General features: G+C 45.2%; 1 protein-coding gene across 2 annotated transcripts in view; it reads right to left on the bottom strand.

The window, feature by feature from the left end:
• Positions 1–6,957: 6,957 nt before the first annotated feature.
• The window catches only part of SLC4A11 (solute carrier family 4 member 11), a 97,522-nt gene continuing 83,579 nt past the window's right edge, over positions 6,958–20,900 (bottom strand). For both annotated transcript variants that reach the window (XM_063335877.1, XM_063335879.1), the window contains 3 exons: positions 19,656–19,851; positions 17,322–17,491; positions 6,958–14,228 (listed from right to left, as the gene is read on the bottom strand). In XM_063335877.1, coding sequence (XP_063191947.1) covers positions 14,165–14,228; positions 17,322–17,491; positions 19,656–19,851 — 430 coding nt within the window. In that variant the 3' untranslated portion in view covers positions 6,958–14,164. The remainder of the gene's footprint in view (positions 14,229–17,321; positions 17,492–19,655; positions 19,852–20,900) is intronic.

Genomic DNA, 20,900 nt, shown 5'->3' with positions numbered 1-20,900 from the left:
AAATAGCTTCCTCGCCAGGGCAGGGTGTGCTGAAGCTCCGGCTTTCTTGCTCTTTGCATTGCATGTGGAGGTTTTTTCCAGTCCCTTGAGAGTGAGGACATGCCAAGACGGGATGAGGTCGATACACAAAGACAACCCACAAAGTCCAGTCCCTGCCCGACCCGGGAGAGCGAGGGCTGCTTCAGTGGCCAGCCTGAACTCAGCAATATTTACTGGAAAAATACACCCTGTATTTCCAAAAGAGAAAGGGGGATCTGCAGAAATCCCTGCCGCAGGACCAAAAGATTCTGCAGTCTCAAAACCCTGACAAAGTCACCCAAGGATAAAACCATTCCCCAAGGACCAAGCCAAGGCAGGCTGTCACCAGATGCCCGGAGTGTTTCAGGAAAACCGTCGGCACAAGAGCTGCAAAGTCCTGCCCTGCTTCCCACCTCTGGGACTGGGGTTTGGCAGGAGGGGCACGGGGTGGGTTACAGGCAGGAGGGTTTTTTCCAGCTTCCCTGGAGGTTGCCTTTGGGAGAGCCGTGCAGCAAACGGCTCCTGTGCGTTAGCAAAGAGAGACAGGGAGGGATTTTTTTCCTCTCGATGCACCACTGGGAAGCAGCCGGCTTATGCACAGAGGTCAAGTTCACGTCCTGGCAGAGAAAGTAGGTGCTTATAAAGGTGATGAACTTCATGGTCCCTTTGTTCTGACTGACACTTTACCTAGGGCAGAGCCCCCAAATCCCGCAGTAGCTTCAGGGAGCAGAATTAACCTCCCTCTCCCCTGTCCCAGCCTCATTTCTTTAGGATACAACATACATCTTCTGCCTTCTGAAACCCCTGCAGGTCTGGGGACTCCAGAGGAGGTTTTCTCCCCCTTTTTCCAGAGGAAATGAGCTGCTCTGATAATCTGGGGCACAGCAAAACTCCTGTAAAACCAAGGACAGTGAGCCGCTGGCCAGCTCATGGGACACACACTGCGTGGCTGCTGGGGACGTTCTCCGCATGGGCTGATTTTTTTGAGAACTGAAGGGAAAATGCTGGCGTTTTTTTGTGAAGGGAGGATTAAAAATAACAATAATTATTCTTCTCCCTAAAAATCTTAGTGCAGCATTTTTCCAGCTGCAGGCCATGATAACCTTGCTAAGACACTTGCTCCTGGGCCATGCTGGGAAGTGCTAATTGCATTTAATGGCAATTAGTGGAGGAAAGGGCCAGCTTACCTTAGCTTAGCCACTAATGGTAGTTTTCTCTTTTTGGCTGAGAAGAAAGCACAGATTTGGAGGAGCAGGGCTGTTGCTGGAGAGAGATGGATGAACCCCAAAGAAAATTTTTCTTGTAAAATAAAGCTGAGAAGTTGAAGACCCAAAATAGCCAGTTTCCCCCTCCATCTTCAGACAGACAAGAGAGGAACAAAGTCCTCCCACCGTGCCATGAAGGCAGTGCCCAGATACGTTCTTCCATCTTCATGTACAAACGACCATTAAAGTGGCTATTTTATGAACTATTAATTGATAATATTACACCCTATTAACTCTAATGGCAAGGTAATTGGCACAGTTATTAATATGCAAATTCTGAGAAATCTCATTAACTCCAAGGTCCTCAACCTCTCAATGTTTTCAGGACTAGTAATCTTCCCTGCATCGCAGGTGTTGACATTTCTCCTGTCAAGCAGGGCAGAGCCTGCCCACATAGATAGAATTAATCACTTGAGGCTATCAGCAAGGACCGCTTTCGCCTCCAGAGAAGTTATTGGTGAACTAGTCTGGGATATCTAAACCCCCTCTGATTTGGAAACAGAGGGGCTTAACCCGTTTTCACAGCAGGCTGGCCAATAACCTCACCATGTGCAGATGCTGTGGTGCTTCTCCAGTGGTTGTGGTCAGGAATGATGATGCCTGAGGTCTTTCAAGGACCCAAAACGCTGAGGGCATCACCTCTGTTCCATGGACATGCGTCCTGCTTTCCCTCCAAGGCTTCCCGCTCCCAAAGACAGCCCTATCTCCTCCTGATGAGCATTGAAGCCCAGTTTCCCAGAGGTGTTCACCCAGCAAACACCATCTCAGTGTGGTGGGAACATGGTACCCACAAGACAGTTGTTTCTCCCAGACAACGGACCTCCAGGCTCAGGGTCCAGCTCAGGGTGGCTGGTGTCAGCTCCTCAGTGCCTGCTGAAGTGGGGCTGGCAGATTTCTGTGGCAAATGAACCGGAGCTTGGAGGGGAAACTGAGGTGCTTGAAAGGCCCAAGAAAGCAGTGAAGTTCACCATTTAAACTTTCAAACCACACATGCCCTTTAAAAATCAACACACAATTTTAAAAAAACAACCCAAAAGTTGTTCGAAGAAGAGTCCCTAAATAAGACTCAAAAGCGTTGAAGCTTTTTGTTGGATCCGTTTTGTTGGATCAGGATGTGATCTCCTCCCTGTCCCTCTTCCAAGGCATAAAGCCCTCAGTCCATCTGAGCATCCCCGCGTTCTCTCAACTCTTTGGTTTCCCTCTGGGCCACAGCAACAATATAGAGAATTGCCTCCTTGCAGAAACCCATCCTCTGGGAAGGAGGCAAATAGCAGGGGCAGAGCGAGGGGACAGGGTCCAGAGCGCCCCGTGGGAACCAGGGGACCCGTCTCTAGCGGTGACATCCGTAGCCAAAGGATTTCAGCAAGGGGATACAACCAGAAAAGGGCTTTCTGCCTAAAATCTTTTTCTATGAAGGGAAAAGCCAATGCGGAATTGCTAAGTTAATGCTCTGCCTGTAACATAAAACTCTCAGAGTTGAGTCTTTAGTTTGTTTTTTTCTTACTGGATCTCCACAAAATAGAAAACAATAATAAATAAACTTTTCAACTATTCATAAAGGCACTCCATGCATTTTCCTGTTTGAGCAGGTGGGGATCAGCTCGGGAACCTCGTGGGAAAACACCATCCAAAGGAGACATCCAAATAGCTCATCTCAAGAAGGTGCGTTTGCCGAAGAGAAGTAGGTACTAACGCTGTCAGAAACAGCCACGCTCCCTCTGCTGGAGTCTGCACAGACAGCAAGCGGCTTTTAGTATTTAAATCTCCCATGAGTTGCAACTTCTGGTTTTGGGAGGGCTTTCAAAAAATTACATCGGTGCCCCATCGCAGTTGAAGCCAGGGCAAGCCGTGTGCTGGCAGCACCAACGCCTCCTCCTGATGTCCCGCGTAAGGCGGGACTGCCCCAGCAGAGGATGAGGATGAGCTGGAGGGACATTTGCTGCAGACGGGGAGGAGGTGGAGAGGAGCCCCTGACAGCAAACTTTTGGCCTGCGGACCCTCCAGTCCACCCTGAAGATGTCTACGGTGGGTGCTAAAATGATTTCCAGAGGGGCTGATGAAGCTAGCAGAGAAAAGTCAAAAAGCCTGAAACAGGAGAGGAAAGGGTGAAAAATAAGTGATTTAGCTGAAGTTTCTGATGCAAACCCCTCAGCCCCGTAGCTCTGGCTCACAGCTGAAGCCACCCATTTACCAGACCTTTGTTAGCAAGCTGGTATCATTAGTGCCCATTATTTATTTGAAGCGATAGACATGCGGCATTTCCACCTACCACTCTCTCATCATCTCCAAGATCTCTCCTATCATCTGTAAGAGTTTAGGTAGAGCCTGATTTTAAGTACATGCCATGAGGTAGGTGTTGATTTATGGGCTGAGATAGAGTCATGCAGTGCTGAACCAGCCCCCCTCGACACGCGGTCCTGGTGTTACGTTCCTGGACCATCCAAATTGGAGAGGGAGAGAAGTGGGTGATGCAGAGCAAGCATTCCCGGACAAACCTGTTCTAAAAGCCAGCAGGATGCAGCCCTCTGGAGTACAGCAGGAAGAAAGAACGTTGCTTCAGGACATCACGGCAAACCAAGAGCTGGAAGCATCAGTTGTGCTTACAGAGAGGTGAACTTCCAGCGTTGTGTCTCACTTGTGGTTTCTCCACGTGCTTAGAGCAAAGAACCAAAGAAAAACCTCAGCACAGGTTTCTCTGGCCTATGGCTTTGGGCATGAGTGCTGCATGAAGGCAGATGCTTTCTGCTCGGGATTAGGGACCGGCCAAGCTTGCATCCAGCCACGCACCCAACCAGCTCCCCACTTCGAGCCCGGGGCTCTCCATGCTCAGTGCCGAAGCCACTGGAAGTGGAGGTGGGCCGAGGGCCTTCGGAGGTTGCAGGTGTGTTTGGGTGGTGGAGCAAGTATTGCCAAGTTTGGAAACGAAACCCCTCCTTGTCTTCTGTTGTCTGTCCCCTAGATGGCACCTGCTCTCAGCAGATTAAGTCCCTGATGAAAAACAGCAGGTTTTGGTGCCTGGGAAGGCTCAGGGCTGCACACGGCTTGCCGGAAAACAAACAAACAAACAAACAAACAAAAAATCCCCACCCCAAACGTTAAAAAAAAATAAAAAGCTACAACTAATGGCTTTATTAGCTCTTACACCAAGAACTTGAGATACGTGACCCCTCACTGCAACGTTTCTGCTGCTTTCTCTTCTGGACTGTCTCTGGGTCCTCAATCCCCCCAAAATACAGCAGACAGGGGCTAACCGGTCCTTTCTCACCAGCTTTGCTGCAGCGGTCCGTGCGCAGCTGGGGGCAGTGACAGACAGACCCCATCAGACCTGGATCACTCCGGGAAGATATTTCAGTCCTCCATAGGGTTGGGAAATGCAGGGAGGAATACGCCAACTCCCTTTTCAGTTTAAATCAAAGCAGGACTTTGAGAAGGGCAGTGTACCCACAGGCTCATGTCAGTTCCAGGAAAGCCCAGATGCAGCCACCCTAAACAATCCCTTTTTCCACACCCTCCATACAGTACGGACACAGTATGGGGCAAACCCACCAACTGCGTCCCTGCGGCCTTGCTCCTCTTTGAACAGTTTATCCACATAATTTTTGGCCAACAGGTATTTAAACCCCTCCCCTGCCAAGCTCCTGTCAGTGCATTGCACGTGTGTCCTGGTGGGGAAGGAAGGACATGGTGGGGGGGAAGCACATCCCCATCTGACCCCTTCCTTCCCCAGCTCGGATCCACACCAAATACCACTGACATTTAAGCCGCTATTATTGGGCATCAGCTTTGAACGTGGCTGCTTTGCACCTCACAGGGTTATGGCCTTGCCAGGCTGCCCACAGTCACAAGCAGGTGCCCATCTGCTAAAACTCCATGCAATGACATCCAGGTGGTGACAAACACGTCCTGCCTACCTCCTCCCTGCTCCTCAGCACCCATCCTGAGGGGTTTGCTGCATTCCTATACGTTTATGGTCCTGACGTAGCACTGAGCCCTTCGCTACACCTCACTTCAGCCCAAAGGTGCTGTACACCCATCCCAGCTTTCCAAGGCTACTCCTGGGCATCAAGTAGGGACCTGTGGGCTGTCCTGTGGAGAGATCCTCGGTACTAGATGATCTTTAAGGTCCCTTCTAACCCAAACCATTCTAAGACTGGAAAGAGACAGCTGCCGCAGAGAGACCATGGGCCCAGGTGACCCCATAACTCCCAGGAGGTTGTATTTGATGGGTGAACAACCACTTCTCGTCACTGCTTTGGTCCCATTCTTGAGGCCTCCATCCTATCCAGGACAGAGCAGTCTTGGGTAGGAATACAATCTTGCTCTCCGGTCATCTCAAAAGGGGTTCCCCAGGTGCTCAGGACAATTCCCCCACCTATGCCATCCTTCATCACAGATTAAGATCTCAAAAGAGAGAGATACTTGCCACATGCCCCACTCCAAGCTGCTTCTTGCTGCCACGGCCTTAGTCCTCGCACCAGTTTGAGAATCTCTGTGTTTGGCTCCTTTGGGACCTTGCTGCGAAGGGGGATGCAAGCTACCTGCCTGAAGGCAACACAGAGCTGCAAGAAGGGCTCACGAGCCTCCCCAGACCCTGCTCCCACTCTACCCTCCTGCAGAAAGGGATGGAACATGACTGGTGCAGCAAAGAGCATGAGCACTCCTTCCCTGCCCCAGGGACTGGTGCATCTCAAAGGTCCCCATGCCAGAGCACGGAGCAGCTCAGGTCCCAAAAAATTGGAGGCTGCCCCCCATGCTCAACAGCCCTCTGAAGTTAAGACCACAAGGACTGTTTCCCCCCTTTCCTGATAATCTGTCCACATGGTTTAGGTTTGTTTTTTTTTTTTTAAATATATATATGAGGGTCACCAACATCGCCTCTAGGGCAATGCTGATGGAGGCCAAAGTGGCCCTCTGTGTGGAGGGTGAATCCCACAGGATGTGGAGAGATGCAGTGACTAGAGGCAAGGAGCAAGTCTGCAGACTCCAGTTCCTCTCAGCCAACGGTCCCAGACCCACACAGCCATTCTCTGTCTCACACTTACTCAACCTCAGTCTGCGTTCTCATGCGACAAGCCCCTTTCTGCAGCGTGAGCTCCTCAAGGATCTCGATGAGCTAGATGGAGCTAGAGAGCAACTATCCAAGCCTGGATCCCCTGGTAGGTAACTAGTGAATTTACTCCCTGGAGAAGCGGATCGTTCCCAGGCTATCACACAACACAAATTTCACTAGGTTTTGGGCTCTTCTCTGGTTTGGATTATGCCAAGGAAGTCAGAGCCACAAGGGCAATGCTAGCTGAGTCCAGGCACTCTCAGTGCAACGTATGAGGTAAAAGATGCAGTTATTTCTTATGCTTCCCCATTAAAGGACGAAGGAATCCCATTTTTGGCTCCCCAGACTCCCATGGGTAAGACAACGTGGGTCCTTACGTTCACAGTTGAGACTCTCAAGTGCTACAAGTATTGGGGACTACAGAAGTATCTCAATTACAGGGATGCCCCTCAGTCACCAGAGGGCTACGTACACCAGCACTAGAAGAGAAGTCCAAGCTTAAGGTTAAATAAAGGACACTGATTAGGCACAAAGTAGAAATATATAAACAGTATATTTCTTTTTATTTTGTTTTTAAATACAGAGTTTCCTTATACAATAAAGGAATTCCCTCTCCCTCCCCGCCCCAAGCAACTCTTATCAAAAGAAATCATTCACTGTAAAATCAACACTAGATAGAGGCATGCGCTTTTAGAGCATATTTAGCAAGTGCAATATCTATAGGCCATATCTCCCTAAACAGGAACATGTGCTTTCCCTCACTTAAATAGTTTCCCAGCAATCTGTGACGGAAACCTCCTGGTCACCAAATATGGAAATATTTAACCAGTTACGTGCCATGTGACACGTCGGAAAATAAACCCACCAGTGGTCTTCGGTACACACTGCAGAGCGCCCCAGCCAAGCGTCTCTGCTAGCACTCTCCTGCGTGGAAAGGGGATGCAGGATTTGAGACGAGCTGGCTCTGCCTCAGGATCGTTTCTCCTCCTAAATCGCCTCCTCGGAGCTTATCCTGCATTTACACTCCCCTCCAAGGAAAGCAGGAGGGGAAAGTGAGGGAGTACTTGAGATACAGCCCCTTTCTCAGGTCGGACCAAGGGGAAGGGGGTTTGGTTTGCGCTAACATTCAAGAGCATGTACTTTGGAGAAGTAAGGTAGGTTTCTTTGGCAGCTGAACTGCTGCATTCTAAGAAGAGAATTCTTGTTTTCTGGGGTAACAACATCTGCGTGGGAACAAGGTACAGCTTCACATCAATAAAGAGGACAGGGAGAACGGAAGGGCTAAACACTTCTGAAAATAACAGAGCACTAAGACACCTTACTTATTAAATCAGAGCGGCTCTGCCATACGCAAGCAGCTAAATCCTCAAAGGGTCAAACAGCACAATAAGCTTTTCGCTTTCCAGCAGCTGCTGCGCTTTGCAGCTGAAATCATCTTTTCTCCCATGAGAACAGATCCACTTAGACCTGCTGGGCACTTCAGATCACAGCCCAACACCTGCAGGGGACAGACATGTCCGATGCACATCCCAGCAGCCACAGCTTCCAGACATGGGCACTTAAAACCAGGACCCTAATTACACTTTGGCTTCAGAAGTCTTGGAGATAGGAGGTAGCTGCTAACACCTGGGCAGGTGAAGGAAGCTCTGCAATGAAGATGCGAATCACTTAAAAGCCTGTTTAAGCAGACTGGGACTCTGCTGGGCACGCGGTCTGAAATCAGTGGCACTGGTCCCAAATTTGAGAAGTTCAGAAATACTCGATGCTAAAGATATATGCTTTAAATAACAGAAAGGTGGCTAACACAGCTCCCAAGGTAAGCGGTTCACAGAGAGGAGGGTACACTGCATGAGCTCGGTTGTGCCACTCCGATGTCAATCAACCACCTCCTGAAAAGAGATCACCTGCAAAACCGGAGATGCCAGCTCTCACAGCACCAAAGGATGCACCTTCTGCTCCAGCCACATCTGGCAGAGACCAGCATGGCCACGTTACCCTGCCATCGCTCGTATGGACACTTGCAGAAGCCATTTAAGTTATCCAATCACGTGAAACTTATCTAAATTCAATGCCTGGAAAAAGTGTGCCGAGACACCGATTGTTGCTGATAGGCAAAGCGAGAACTTATCTCAGCCCTTCAGCAAGGCTCTCAAGCACTGAAACTGATACTCCAGCTGTTGAATTTGATATGCTCATTTTCTGCAAAACCCTGATCAGATAACAAATACTTTACTGTCAGAGAGTCTGGGGTTGTTGTGTTTTGGTTTTTTTTGGTTTTTTTTGTTTTTTTTTTTTTTTTTTACTTTTTTTTTAATGCTAAGAGCAAAAATCCAGCATAGCTCAGTTCAGGAGGAAGAGAATTTAATTGCAAACTGTTTTTTCCAACTCTTTGCTATTTCTTTCACTTTCGGGACTCCCACCTGCAGCTATGAGGCATACTGACAGCTTTTGCAGCAGCAAGAATTTGTCACATAGATCACCAACTGAGATGCCACATGCATCCCCCTCTTCCGCTCCAAGAGCTGATTCTCAGCTCTCCAAGCAAGCAGCTCTTTGCAGCAGAGATGCAGATGGGGAGCAGAAGGCAGCATCTCCCCCAGGACAGACTCTTAATATTTAATGTGACATCAGACCAGTGCCAAGTGATCCAAACTCATGCAGTTTTCTGCAACAGAAAGACAGACGCAGCCAAGGATTGTCTTAGTTTGAAAGGAAAACACAGAAAAGCTGAAGAGGAAAGTGCTAATTTGTATTTCTAAAGCATGTACTCCGGCAACTCCCTCGTCTGTCTGCTCTTTACACAATATTGATGGTTTGCTCTTTGCAACCAGATCTGTAGCCAGTGGTGTAATGGACAGGGTTTGGTACTTAAATGCCTTAATTAGATATGAAAACAATTAGAGAAGACTATTCTCTTCTAACATCCACAGGCCTCAGCACAGATAGAAAATGGAGCAAACCCATCCCATTATGTCTATTTAAGTTGTTTTGGAAGCTTGACAGATGAAAGGAGGACAGCCCAACTGGAACACTGCACCATAAAGTAATCATCTAAAGAGATGCAGAAGACAGTGCAACTGTAGAACAATTACGAATCCTTCATAATTGCCTATTATGGCAAAGTCAGCCCCAAGGGAGCAGCTGCTGCCATGCTGCTGCTCAGACACAGGCTCGAGTTCTCCAGAGAAAAATTCCCACTCGGCACTCTGGCAGCATTTCCACAGTGGGGATGCCAGAGCCAGCTTCCAGAGAAGGGCTGGGGAAGGGGAGAGCTGGGTCGGGAGATGACAGAAAATGGCTTGCACTGAAGTTTTGTGGGAACAGACACAAGAGAGGAGCTCAAGCCAACCCTGGTTCTGCACACTAACCTTCCAGGCAGACAGAAACACTACGAAGTGAAGATACAGAACACAATGAACAAGAAAAAAGCTTGATCAACGAGTAGCACGAACACGTGACAACAGATAGTGCAGATAACATGCTAGTGCGACATAGACTAGAGAACTGTAGGTGCTTTTTGGTGACATGGCATGTCTCGCATCCCTTTTTTGTTGCTGAGAACTCCACAAAAAACCCCTTCCCTCCTACCCCAAAGTGCTCTCCAGCTATATCCAAGCTTTGACCAACTCCATGTTTCTTCAAAGAGTGTCCACAGAACACAGAGCAGCAGCTGTTTCTAAAGCAGCCAAATATGATATCCAAAAGTTTACAAACAGTTTCAGTCTTTTGGTACAGCTGGGGATATGGACTTCTGGGGAGAATTATTTGAACTACAGTATATGGAAACATGACCATCTACTGTATTTGTTTTCAGAGCATCCCAGTTCACATAGGTCATCAGGAAGCGTGTATCACGTCCCACAGTTGCTGGGCTCATCTTGAAGCATTTCACCAGATGGCAGCTCTGAAGCAAACAAGTTGAATTCATTTACTCCATCCGCATCCTTTCGCGGCAATGCACTGATGCATATCCAAGTAGAGCTTGACATTTATTAATAGCTTCAGATGTTGACGCCAGAGAATTTGGGGATTGTTGCTAGTGAAGTTGTCAGATTTGCTTCCTAAGCAATCTAGAAAGTGCTATGCTGCCTGGTCAGCAGCCCATGTTTTCACCAACTTTCCTTAATTTACATGGAGAAAAATATCTATTTCCATATGTAGCATGTCAACAGTATTTTTGAAGGCAACAAAATAAATCTCAGACCAACAAAACTATTAAGGTATAAATCCAATTTTAATTGTCAATCTAACTTCTAGCTCCTACATTCAATGCAAGGATCAAAAACTACAAGTTTGAGAGTAGAAGTTAATTCTATCCTGAGTTTCTGATCGTTTTGGCAGCTGTCAAAAGAACTTCCAAAAGCCGCTTGTTTCAGAAGCTTTTTACTACCTTGTGGTTCCAGGTGAACATCATGGACTCTCTCAATCGCTATCAACATCTTTCAAACCCACTTCTTTGGCAACAGTTATACATAGCATTGTGCGTATATAAAGAGCTTAGAATAAAACTTCTTTTACATTCTAATTGTCTTAACCTTCACAGAAGTATTAAAGTGCTCAATCAACGCTGAACAAACTCTCCTTCCCTAGTTAGCCTACTTCCTGGAAACGCCCGCACTTAAGTCAGCAAAACCAGAAGCAACCAAGAGGAGAAAAGGTACTTGTATGAAAAAATCCTCTGCAGGATTGTTACAAGCCCTTATGAGACAGGAGGCCTAGAGTCTCACATCTTCCTTCTACCCATATATTGAGACATTGGTCCAAACATTCAACGAGTCTAAGCCAGCACAGCTTCTTTTCCCAAGTTGTGCTGATTTCCCGTCAGTTGATTCTTTGGCCCCTGACTTCTGTCAAAAGAAAACCCTGCAAAACAGAATCCTATTGATGCTACGAAGAGAACATGAACAGTGAAGTCATACTGGTAAAGCAACAGCAATAAAAGGTATAAACAAGAGTTGTGATGGATATTTAACCCCTCCAAGTTATTTGGATTTTAAATGATCTCAGTAGCAGCATTTGACACTATCTGAAATTGATGCTTCCAAAGAGGCTTTAAATGGGAACATTTTTGGTCCTTCTAAGGGGGAGGATGGAGGGTACACATCAAAACTATTTCCTCTGGCCAGACCTACATGCCAGTTCACCCCACCATGCTCTGTGCTGGGGGAAGTTTCACCCAGGGCCTCTGCTCTTCCTCAAGGAGGACCAGAGCCACATTGCCTTGGGCATGTCCTCTCCCTTCCTCCAGCCACAGCATCCACAATATGATTTGAACCAGCCCACAGGGTGAATTCTTCCTGCCAAGAGCTGAGACACCAGAAATGCAACCCCAGGACACATGCATTTAATAGCTTACTCAACCACAGGACGATGCTTTTCATTCTACCTTTGGTTAAATCTTTTGACATCCGTGGGAAAAGCATGTTATTTAGACATCATTAGGCCTTTGCACTCCCTGTTTTACAACAGGTACTGAACTGTTTGCTGTCACCTGCTCTTTTTCTGTTGACTGAAGATCAGACATACTTTTACCACATCCGCCTTCGTACTGCCCCGAAATCCTGTTTGCTGACTGTTTTGACCCCTGTTTCTACATGTAGACCTTAGTAACAGCTATTAGTGACCTCACCACAGAAATGACTCAAAAGCCAGGAAATATTGACGAAGGCAGTCAGAAACCACACACGGATTCATACCTGCTGTGATGCCACTTAACAGACATGGCACGAGCTACCCCCTGCTGCCTCCAAGACTGACTGAAAGCCAAACGCGTGGCATTACCTGTTTTGATATACTGGGGTGGTCATCCTGACCCTGAGACATCTCAGTGGTTCCACAAGAGTTGGGTGGTGCAACACAAAGGTCATGCTTTCAAGGTTACGTGATATTGTTTTGCTTGCTAAGCTGAGGGCTTTCCTTTGCTTGGGGACGCATAAACCACGGCCACGTTCTTGGGAACACTCTTACTGCTCTCCTCCATCAAGTATCAATACAAAGATGAAAGGTTTCATAAGAAAATAAAAACTTAGTTTTCATACATGCTTTAAAGCCGTAGGCAGCTACATTAAGATGAAATACCATTTGATATTTAGTGCAAATACACCAAATCTTCAGTGAGTCTGGCTTAGTTTCAGCATAGGAGATTTTTACCCAATGCCTTCCTCCTTCATTAGAGAGTTGGTCTCCCTCATCCTGCAACGGAACACCCAATCAGTAGGGCATGTGTTGATAAAAACTCTGCGCCATTTACTGGGCAAGCAGTTGGTAAGAAACACTTGTCTGTGCTAATAATATATTTGCATTTCATTTTATATTACTGTTCTTCCCTCATTTCTACTGTGTTGAAAGTTCATTATCTTCAGAGGTGCACATTTTTCTTAACACTTTACCTGTGATCTGTAGTGTGCAAAGGGCAAGCACTGAACTAAAGGGCAGCTTGTTTCACAGTACTCCAAATAAGAAAACTGACCATAGTACAAGCAAAATTAAATAAACTGAAATACAAAACACAGCAAAAGTTAGATTCATCCAGAAATATAATATAATGTCTAGGAGGGGGGAAAACTGGAGCTTAGCTACAAAACAGAAACAATGAAGTGACCAACAAATATTGAGTAGGCAAAAGAGGAAAACTTTCACTGCATGCTGTACATTAAAATTAAATGCAAAATTCACATGTTGGAGCATCAAGACAGAACGATGAAGGTCTCAAGCCATGGGAAGAAGAAAGCAAAGGAACACCTTGAATAGAGCAACACATGAACAAAACCAGTAACTAAGCAGCTTCAAAAGGAAAAAAGTGAGCATATCTCAAATGAGAAAAAGCAGCACTGAAGCAGAGAACAAGAATATGGTCAAGACATCACAGATAACACTGACTGCACAAAACACTTTTGATATTTTGAAAGAATCAGGCCTATTTGTATATCTATGCAAAATATATACACAAATCCATATGTATATATGTACACATAGGCACTACTGTACATATGTATATGCAATCATAAACACAACCGCCCTTTGATAAGTTTCAGCATCTGACTGGGTGCAAGCAAGAATGTTGCAGTTGTGCAAAACTACGCTTCTGTGTTTGATTACCAAGAAGTAATGGTAGAAAGAGCCAAAATAATTCCCAAATAGCTTAGACCCAGATGTGGTTTCATCAACATCACCATGCAAGCCCAGCCTCCAAACATTTCCAGCTCATTTGGAGGAATTAACTATTCAAAGCTGTGGGTTGTATCAGTACAAATTATATCTGTTTCCAACCCTGCTGATCTGAAGAGATGGCCAGACATCTCTCCTGACATCAGTGGTTTAACATGAGGCCATCCCACCCAAAATACCAATTTGGGAATACTGGATGCATGAGAAATTGAATTCAAAGGCCAGAACAGGACTGTCATTCTGTAAAAGAAGTGTCAGTTGCTGTTCTTATAGTGTTTTGGGAAGAAAGGGACATGGTGCATAAAAAAAGAAATTCCCTCCAGCCCTCAAACAAAGGAACACATAGCAACTCTGAGAACACATGTTCCAGCTGTACAGACATGCTGATCTTTGGGGTTTCCAGTTTTGGGATGTGGAAAGTAGCATTTTCCATAAAGTTTGCTTGCCTCACAGCTCCAAAGAGAATCGGCCTCCCAAGTCCAAAGCTGTTTTGGTCTGACACTTCAACGCTCAATTGGTCTTTGATATATGTGCATTACCAACGCCATATTAGAGCAGAAAGAAAGTGGTGAAAGAAAGAACTCCAGATAGATTGTTCTACACCTTGTCAAAGCCGCCTTCCAACTCCAAAAGAGCTGTCCTCGCTGCTCTGTGTGGATCCCATTTAATGCTCTGCATCCATAGCATCCAAGTACTTGGCTTCAATGATCCTAGGGAGCAGGTTATACCTAAGATTGAACCAGAAAGAGCATTTGTGCTTGTTTATAGTCACGTAACATTTTGTTTGTCTAAGACTCTCAGTTAAGTTTGTCCATGGCCATGCATACAACAGATTCACCTGGCTGAAGGGGAAAAAGTGAGGGAAAGTAAAAACAACCAATCCTGCAAGCAAATACAGCATTTATGGGAATAACAGTGCAGAGCTCCTCCTGGAAGAAGCCTCCTCATTTCAGTTCAAGAGATCATCCTCACAAAGTTGCTCTCCTAGAGCACTCTGTCAACTCAAAGTCTTCAAGGTGCTAAAAATGTACTATGTCACCCGACCCACAGCTATGCTCCTGGTTTGTGCTGAGGAGGCAGGTAGCAGGCTTCCTGCTGCCTCCAGTTTGCTAGTGGATGGGTTACTTTGCCAAGAATCACCATTTATTTCTAATTTCTACTTTCTTTACCACTTTCCCTACAGTGGGAATGTTGGCTCAAAGACCTGCATTCAAGAGTTATTTGTCTTACACTTCCCTCAGTTCTCCAAGTACCCCAGGTCACTCTTTTCAGCTCTCACCACAAATAAGCTTTAATAGACAACCCAGAAGCTTTGGTCTTTAGAAAAACACCAAATATCAGCAAGACTTGAGACCATGGCAAAAGGCTAAGGAGGGCTGTGACATTCATTCCTCCAGCTGTTAGTAAGACACTGTCCCTACCCGGTGTCTGGATTCTCCATTGGATCATGGAGACAATGATTCCCTTAATTTGGGGGTTTGTTTTTTCATTTGTTTGCAAGAACATCCTCATGAATTTACGTATCTGTGAGAGAAAGGCACTATAACAATATGCTATGAAGTTGCTCTCATTAAATCCTACTGCATATTTAGTTTGACACTTTTCCTTGCTTCACAAGGAAGCTGTTCTTCAGCTGTTAAAGCAAGGCACGAGGCAGTAGGAAAGCCAGTTTAAGAGTTGGAAGGGCCTTTTCAATAGCTTAGTAGATCCCAAACAGCACTTACTACTGAGAAGTACCAGAATCTGCTTAAACAGAACTGTCATTAAATAAGATGTTAGAGAGCTGCGGAAGCACAGATAAGCATCACAGAGAACTTGGAAAGATTCTTCCTCTCTGAGCAACTAAAAACTAGTCATTCCAAAGTTTTGAATCAAAGCCAGAAACTGGGGATACCCAAAGAGATCACATTGTCTCCCAACAGGCTGTTCTCCACTACAATAATGAGAAGCCTTTGAAATCTATTATCTTTCACATTAACACTACACCAGTGGAAAATGATGGTCCCTCACCACTGACAATGCAAATCATGCATCTAACGCTGTGGACAGATGGAAATGTGGCTTTGAGACAGACAAGTAACATGGCTGGTTTTCTGGACAGAACACTGAGCCATGACTCACTCATCTGGGTTTGATTCTTGACTTTGACCCCTGGCTACTGTCCCATCTCCTCTTCCTCCCTTCACTTCTTAAAAAAGAGAAAAAGATATTTCATTTCTTCTAGTCTGTCTCATCTATTTAGAGTGCCAAATCTTTGCGAAAAAGTCATTAACTACAGAGCTCATGCATCATGGTGCTGCCTTCTCGGCTGGAGTCCACAGAAACTACATGAAGGCAAAAAAAGTCAGGGAAAGAAGAGTCAAGGGCAAATTTCTGGATTTTGCCAGGTAGCACCATCTTCCCTTTAGCAGCAGGGATGATTATTGAGTTACTAAAAAAGCTGCTCTGGAAAGAGAAACAAGTTAACAAGAGATCTAATATAAGATGACAGTATCTTATTTACTCAAAAGAAGATATATTTGCACCACTGAATTATCTAGCTCTTATTACAAAATCAGGTTCTTTGACAGAACTCTCCACACGAGCTTATTACACTATGTCCGATACTTGAGTGTTTGGCAAAGAGTGTCCCACATTTTCTTTTCAGTACTGAGTGGCTCTGTGCGGAGATTTGCAATTCCCACAAGAGTCAATCATCCTGCACTGCACACAGCTGAAGTATTTACCAGACACTTAACCTGTCATCCAAAGTGACGTCTATGTGAAGACTGGGTGAGAGACTCTTACCATAAGAACAATAATTTCAGTGTTTTCCAAGATTTTGTTTATCTTTAAAATTCCAGCCCAAATAGCTCTAACCTGATCCTGTTGAAAGCCATGGTACTTTTTGACATCTGCTTTTGTTTTAGAAAGAACTGTACCCATCTTTATCACCCAAGGAAAACACCACAATAGCTGCCTTTGCAGATTATCACATTGGTAGCCCTAAAACTTTTGAGATCAGACAGAAAATCTCCAAGACTGCTAGCTCAAAGACAACCAGATATCGCTGGATACCATGCTGGCCTAAAAATAATCAAGTGGACTGGAAACAGATCTCTTCCTTCCAAGATCTTATTATGGCTTCTCATTTATCCAAAGGATGGAGAGCATGAATGATTTAACTGGAAAATGATGGGCAATCACTGTTAATGAACATAAAGGAAGAAATTAGTTAAATTTCTGAATGATTCTCTCTGAAGACTGCAAGATATTGTAGGGTCCTCCCAGTTTTAAAGATACATTTTAATACTAAATGTGCCTAGCTTGACCTAACTGATCATTGGCAATAGCATTCAGCAGTGCAGGTGGTCTGTAAGGTCACCGCAGCAGAGCACCGGCTAAAGTAAGTATTCCTCTTCAGTAAAGTTTCTCGCTCCGCTCTAAGCACAGGTCTAAGGAAATCAAACTGCAAAGCAAGAAGGAACTTTACCAAATACTACCTACAGGGAAGGCTCAGACTGCAGCTTCTCAGGAAGATCAGGCATCTTGCAAACTGCAAAAGGAGACTTATTTGCCTCTCCACTAGCTGTAATAATACCTGTCAGCCCAGAACACTTTGCACAACACCCAGCATCAGTGAAGTCACAGGCTCTCTGCACTGTTCCTCCTCAAGCCTGAGCAGCTGGTGAAAACGGGGTCAACCATCACCCACTTCCAGGATCTGGCTACTCAGAAAAGTACTGGCTGCCCTTCTAGACCACTTGGACTTTCTGCAGTGCAAGCCTGAAGCCCTGTAGGTAAGGGATACAGGAAAAAAAACAGGCAGCCAAGGTTCATACCTGATTGGGATCATCCCTATCATGATGAGCGGGAAGATCATCTTCATGTAGGGCAACGGTGACATGCCAAAACCACAGAGGATGAGGAGCTGTAGGACTTGCAAGCCTGTGAAATAGTGGATCTTCCTCTGGGGCACTCTGCGGATGTAATGTGTTGGAGGATAAGCAGTCTGGGAAGAGAAGAATTACACGTTAGATATGCAGTGACCTAGAATTAAGATTGCAGAATGTGACACAGGCTTTTGAACACAAGGGTTTTAAGGAAGTCATCAATTTACAAACACACACATGGAGCGCATCAGCGTCAGAGTCCTTAACAGGTTCAAAAGCTGAATGCGGGATTTGTAGGGTTAAAGCAAGTGCCTTAAACCACAGCATTGGCAGCAACACACAGAAGATGACTGGGCACTAAAAACCTGGGGAAGAAAAGACACACCACACAGCTAAGATTTCCTTTGGGAGCATCTGGAGTGCAATAAAATATCTTGATAAGTACAGTAATAAGATTCCCCTGAGTAGGATTATCAGGGCTTCGCAGCAACATGTGAAGTGCCTGTGGGGGTGTGCAGGGGGGTGATGGTAAGCAGATGTGGGTGTTGTTACTGCTGGATGGTTTCTCCACCTGAAACTCAGCTTCTCATTATTTTTACAGCTTTCTGTCTTCTGCTGCTCAGACTACATGCTTGCCCCTGGTGGTCCCATTTCTTGGCTGAACCCTGATAGGGGAAGACCAGGAGGCAAGACCGGGGAGGTGTGATAAGAGACAGTACTCAGACTGCAGTGGTTTTCTCAACTCATATAAGCCATTCATTTTTGAGAAAGAAGGGGGAGAAAGTGACATTAATAGGCTAAATATTGCTCGTGGTTTCTTTTGACAGTTACTTGCTCATGTCTGAGCACAGGCTTTGACTCACTGTCTATACATCAATGAAGAGTATGAGCGACTGTCTGCTGGCACTGATACAGACTCAATGGATTTCAGATTGTGCTATGACTCATTAGAAGGTTTACAGAAAAGGGAGATATCCTTGTTTGAGAATACTTTTTAATTTTCCAAACAAGCTTGGAAAATTCCACGCATAATTTGTACTAAAACCAGAAGTAATATTCCACGTACATCAATAACTATTCAATTCTGATTCGAAAATTGACATGACAAATTTAATCTTTACCCAGATTTCACAGTTTTAACCTCTGGGATGTAATATTAGAGATCAAGATAGATTAGCAGAGATGCAGAGCCAAATCTTGGGCTTATTAAGGCCTTCACCCTTGTTACATAAGAGAAGGTGAGCTGGAGATTCGTTATGGCTCCCAGGTATCGCCTACACTACTGCAAGCTAACACCTTCTTAGCACTTGTAATAGAGATGGCTTGAAAACAGATCTTCTAGGTTTGCTTTCATACCACATCAGAAGTGTTTCGATGATTGAAGTAATTTCCTTTTGAGTTTACAATCCTATCTCATGGCATTTCCCACAAGTCAAAATGAAAGTGCAAATTATAGCAAAAAAATGACCTGTTCTGAATCTTTGTTGGGGAGATCAACGATCACCGTTTACTGACATTATGCATGTGCTTTTTAATATTTTATTATTTTTAAAATGCATGTCATGCTGACACAACACCTCAGTGTGTTTTTAAAACTTACAAACCCTACATTCAGTGAGCAACAGTTTGTGCAATTGTTTTTTTTAAAAAGGCATTGTTTGAATGTATTTTTGGTTTGCATTCTACACAGCTTAGAAGGTGTCTTCACTGGTAGCAGCTACCCTGGCTCCATCGATGTACTCATCTTTGCCTCTGGAGAACTGGTCTCCAGAGCAATTCTCAGCAGACTGAGAAGAGCAGGATTATATCCAAGACACTGCTCTGAACAAGAAAGCTAAAATGCTTTTGTGGCAGGGAAATGCAGAAAGCAATTTATGCAGAATTTGAAAGACAGACAAGATGCAGTGCAGTTCTGTGAACAACTCAGTTACCACCTTTTTTTAATCCAACAATAGCCGTGCCGCTTTTGTTGTTTGACACTGCATTATTCTCCCACTCATTTGTCCGCTTTAATGGAAAAGACTTCTCATGCTCTTGTTTCAGTGGCAGCCAGGCTAAACTAGAGATATCAAGTTTCACTCCCTCTTTGCAGAGAAAGGTGTAAGGGATACACAAAGCGCAGGTTGGAGCTGGAAATCAGCCTCCTGAGAACACAAGTTTTGGGAGTAACCACATTCCCAACACCAGCAGCTTTCCACGTTAGCTACTGGCGCAGTTCGGCGCTAAGGCTGTAAATACAATTTCCTTCTCTTTTTCAGCACGCTGGTGCCCCTGTTTGTGTACCTGTTCTTTGAGAAGGAGAGCCACCCTTTCAAAGAGCTGGTTTCCATCAATGGACGTCAATGCGATGTAGAGGAAGAGGCCATAGAGGACTGGCTTTGGGATCCACTGGAGAGGAAATGGGAGGAGCAGGAGTGAGAGGCCAACCAAGAAGTTTGCCATTAGACTTGTCAGCCGGGTCTCCTTCACGCTCACAATCCTGGAAGCAATAAAACAGGGATTAGAGGAGTAGGATAATATCCCAGTATCCATGTAAACTTATCACTGGGGCTTGCTACTTTGTGTAGGTGCAGGACACGTGCCGCTCGGGAAAGGGAAACTCATCTCCACTGCACTGAGATCAGCACTTCTGGCCCCATGCTGACACTGAGAAGGCAGAGCTCTGCTGGATCCAGGCCAGGCACTTAATCCACAGCTCAAACAGAGCAGCTGGAAAAATGCCAAATTCCCCTTCTGCAAAGCTCCACAGATCCTATCCTGAACTAAATTGCCCTCTAAACTAATTCTGTTTAGCACATTGAAAAAGAAAAAAAAAGCAAACACCAAAACCAGGCAAGAATCCTCTTTCTGGGCAGCAATCCTTTCCTTGATTTACCCAGAGCATATGCAATTGGCTTCTACCCAAAAGAAAACTCATTCACTTCTATGGGAACTAATGAACCTCTTGTAAAAAAAAAAAAAAGTCTGCACTCCTGACTGCAAGTCAGCATTTTTGATGTATGTGAGGATCTCCTTGTTTGTATGGAAGAGCACTACGCAGGGAGCTAGAAATTTAATTCTGCTGTGGATAATAGCAGTTGCACTGCAAATTGCCTATTACCATGCAAAACATGTAATTAATTAATGCAAATTTTCCAGAGCTGACAGACCACAGATTGTTTTGTGGGTTTTTTTTGGGTTTTTGTTTGTTTGGTTTTTTTTTGGGGGGGGGCGGGGCAGGGAGCCTGACAGGAAAGCATGCAGCAACTTTCAGAGACTACTTGGCAGGTGAGGGGAGGTTGCTTGTTTTCTTTTCACTTCAACTAAACCTGTGAGCATCTCCTCGTTTGAAAAAAATAAAATTACCAGAAACAATAGGAGGAAAGAAAACCCTCATCTTTCAAGAGTACTTATAAATACAGAAGTGTGGGATTCTTAACGTAACTTTTTTTTTTGAGAAGATAAATCCACCAATTCAGTGAATAAGCTAGCACGTAAATCCCTCCTTATCAGGAGAAATTCTTGTCCACAGGCTGTTTTGGTGTCATC

This window comes from Chroicocephalus ridibundus, chromosome 5 (assembly GCF_963924245.1).
Source record: "Chroicocephalus ridibundus chromosome 5, bChrRid1.1, whole genome shotgun sequence".
Classification (NCBI taxonomy): Eukaryota; Metazoa; Chordata; class Aves; order Charadriiformes; family Laridae; genus Chroicocephalus; species Chroicocephalus ridibundus.
Note: the sequence above shows the minus strand (reverse complement) of the source record. Positions and strands in the feature narration are given on the sequence as shown.